Source organism: Mesitornis unicolor, unplaced genomic scaffold, assembly GCF_000695765.1.
Source record: "Mesitornis unicolor isolate BGI_N332 unplaced genomic scaffold, ASM69576v1 scaffold5912, whole genome shotgun sequence".
NCBI classification, from domain to species: domain Eukaryota; kingdom Metazoa; phylum Chordata; class Aves; order Mesitornithiformes; family Mesitornithidae; genus Mesitornis; species Mesitornis unicolor.
In genome coordinates this window covers 4,007-7,336 of record NW_010167001.1, presented here as the reverse complement: position 1 = coordinate 7,336, position 3,330 = coordinate 4,007, and the positions used below count along the sequence as shown (strand labels likewise).

The following is a 3,330-nucleotide window of genomic DNA, read 5'->3' as shown; positions in this document are numbered from 1 at the left end:
TGAACTGCAGGTGGGACCACAGTGAGGGCGAGAGGCTCTGAATTCCTCATAACCAAGGTGGAGAGGACAGAAAGCAGAAGGGAGGTGAAGCTCCAGGATGAATGGAGCTGATGGTCCACTTTGGACTTCTTGGCTTGTGTCCCCTCCATGCCGCAGAGGTTTGCAGCCCAGTTCTTCCAGGTTCAGCCCTCCGGGGCCCCCAGCAGCCTCCCGGGGCTGACACGGCTGGGCTCTACCAGGTCACGGTCATGCAAAGCCCCCTTGGGACTTCCTCTCAGTGCCTTCCCCCCCATCCTCTCAGTGCGTGAGCCACTTCCCCTGAAGCTGCCTGCAACCGAGGCTGGGGCAGCCCTCCCCACAGAAACAACCATGAGGCGCCTGTGCCACTTCTGCTTCCGCAAAGCCTGAGCTAGCCTGAAATGAATCAGTCAGCACGAGGAGCAGCTCGATTCGGGGTTCCAAGCCACCAGGAAAGGGGGAAAATGCAGAAAAACACCCCGAAGCAAAAATGAAAGCAGGGTAGAAGGAACTCGGGAAGCTGGGACAACAGCAAACCAAGTTGTTTGCAGCCATGCCAGAGCAACCAATGGACATCCTGTACCTTGCAGGTACAGAAGAGGGAAGGCTAATTTTTGACAAGGAGGTGGGCAGGCACTTTCTAGGTGAACTGAGAACTTAATAAAATACCAGCAGACCTTGGCAGTTTGCCCAAGCATAGGTGAGAACCTTCTCTTAATTACCTTTAATTGGTTTCAGCATATTCAGACCTATGGTAAGGCCAGTGCGCAATGGGGATGGAGTTGCTGTGGGACTTGACTGGAGACTGATGTGCTTTTGCAAGTCCTTATTCAAGGATTTCACCCCTTTCCTGGCTCCCCCCTGCTCGCTGTAAGTTTTTTAAGTCCAGCGGAGTCATGGTGGTGGATCTCCTTCCTGCAGGAATGTTGTGGAGGAGGCAATCCCATGGGGGGTACTGGTTTCATGGCCAGCTCAATGCTAGACCTGCCATCATCTTATACTCCCTTGCCCACTTTGCCAAGAAATATTACCACCTCTGAAGCTGGGCTTCTCCTTCTGTAATAAAATAGCTCAACTTCAAGAAAACTGTTGGGCAGCAAGAGATTCTTGACAGTTAATTTATTTTCCATATTTAATTAACTAAATAGTGCAGGGAAAATAGGATTTCCATTGGAAATTGCTCTAGAGCAAGGGCAGTGCTGGTGGGGTCAGCTGGGGCCTAAAAGCACCAACCACCTGTCCACCCCTCAAGCAGGGGAGCCCTGAGGCCTCACGGGGCAGAAGACAGCCCCTTCTTTCTCTCCCATCCCCATGCAGGGTGACCATGTGTGTGGGGAAGTGCAGCCGCATCGTGGGTCCCTGCCTGCTGGCACTGGGCACGCTGTCCATGGCAGCCAACATCCTCCTGCTCTTCCCTGGCGGGACATGGAGGTATCTGGCAGAGGGGAACATCAGCAAGGATGTCAAGGTCATGCCAGGCATCTGGGGAGGCGGCATTGCTGTGAGTACCGCGATTTGTGCTGCATCCTTCCTCGTGTGTCTGTGGCGCAGGGACAAAGGGATGGAGTGGGTGGCTCCCTTTTGCCCCCGGCCACTGTTTCCTTCCCACAGGTGCTGGTGGCAGCAACCCATATCACAGCGGTGGGGTGGCGATGTGCTGGCTGCTCCGACTGCGGCACCCGGGGCAACGTAAGGCAACACCGAGACCCTCGTGCCAAAGCAGCACGTGGTGGGTGACCCCAGGGTGGGATGCGGCAGGGTGCCACCTCTCCTGTGGTGAGACATGGCATAGATCCCCCTCTCCCACGGCCACATGGTGGGTTGTTGAAGGGCACCACCTCTCCCATGGCCCCATGGTGGGATGCTGTGCAGTGCCACCTCCCCAGAGGTTGTGGCTTCCCCTGTGTGCTGGCACAGGCTCTGCAGCAGCAGGTTCTGTGTGGCAGCCCCCTGCCTGTCCTTGCTCCCGCCCAGCTCAAAACAACCCAGCAACGGCTCCATCCTCACCCTCAGCTCCAGCCTGGAGCCCCTTGGGGTGAGCAGGAGGAGAGATTTTCCCCCTTACCAAACTCCGCTGATAATGCACAGCCGTGTTTTTGACTTTCTGTTCCCTGTGCTGCCCACAGGCCTTCATCTCGGCTGTGCTCTCCAAGCTGGCACTCCTGGGTGCTGCCACCTGCTTTGTCCTCTCCGGGGTGGGTTTGACCAATGGACCCTTCTGCTTCTACAACACCACCAGGCACGGCACCAGCTGGGGTTACCCCTTCCGCGACACCGGCGGCCAGGAGCCTGATGCCAGGTGAGGCAGCATCGCTGGTTCCACCTCTTTGGCTTAATGCTAATGAGGTGAGCATTATTTATGGTGGCTGGGGTTGGTGGACTTGGTGGTGGTGATGCAAGGCCCTGGTCGCTCAAGAGGTCCTCACCTTCCATGGCTTCCTATGTGGTGCTTCCCATCCCCATCACCCTGCAGACACTGCTCACCCTTAGGATGAAGGACAGGGTGTCTGGGGCACACCTCCATGGTGGAGAGTGATGCAATTCCTGACCAGCATCTTCTGTCTCCTCCTTTCCCTGTCACGCAGGGCAGAGAACTACCTGCTCGATCGTCGCGCCTGGGGCATCTGCCTGGAGCCGGCGGGAGTCGTGGTCTGGAATGTCGTCCTCTTCTCCCTCCTGCTGCTCATCAGTGCTGCCGAAATGGTGCTGGCCTCCCTCCAGATCCTCAACGGCTGCCTCGGCTGCCTTTGCGGCTTCTGTGAGGGGAAGTAGGAACCCGCTGCGCTGCCAGGAAGCTGGCACGGGGAGGAGGCGGTGTCCCCACGTGTCCCTTGGCCAGTGCCAGACAGACGAACTCCCTTGGGGGGGGACACCCCAGGCTGTGTGAGTCGTTGGAGCACCGTGTGTGGGGTTGGTGTGTCAAGGGCTGCCGCCGTGCAGAGGGGGGTCTTCTTCCTCTGTCCCGGAGCAGACACCCTTGGGGCTGGGAGCCATTTGGGGCTGGAAGCCAGCCTGGTGAGTGATGGAGATGGGGACCGGGCTCCTGGCAGCCCAGCACCAAGCTCAACAGCTTTTGTGGCTGTTCCTCATCAGCCTCTGCCTGTCCAAGTGCAAAATGTGACATGGGAGGTATTTGTAGATATGAGAGGTGGAACATTAACTTATTTTCATTAATTAATCTGTATTTAGGGCAGCTTGTGTTGGAGTTTGTCTCCTGCACGGGGCAGGAGGGAAGAAGGAGACGTGGATGGAGTCATGCAGAAGGAGGTAGTGCTGGAAATGAGGTGTAGCTCCCCCAAAGTTCACTCGTAC

The 3,330-nt window shown here is 57.0% G+C and overlaps 1 protein-coding gene across 1 annotated transcript; it reads left to right on the top strand.

The window, feature by feature from the left end:
* Positions 1-1,342: 1,342 nt before the first annotated feature.
* TM4SF19 (transmembrane 4 L six family member 19) lies at positions 1,343-2,790 on the top strand. The gene is given in 4 exon segments (XM_010178511.1): positions 1,343-1,519; positions 1,630-1,707; positions 2,145-2,334; positions 2,609-2,790. Coding segments are annotated over 4 exon segments (627 nt in total).
* Positions 2,791-3,330: the final 540 nt, after the last annotated feature.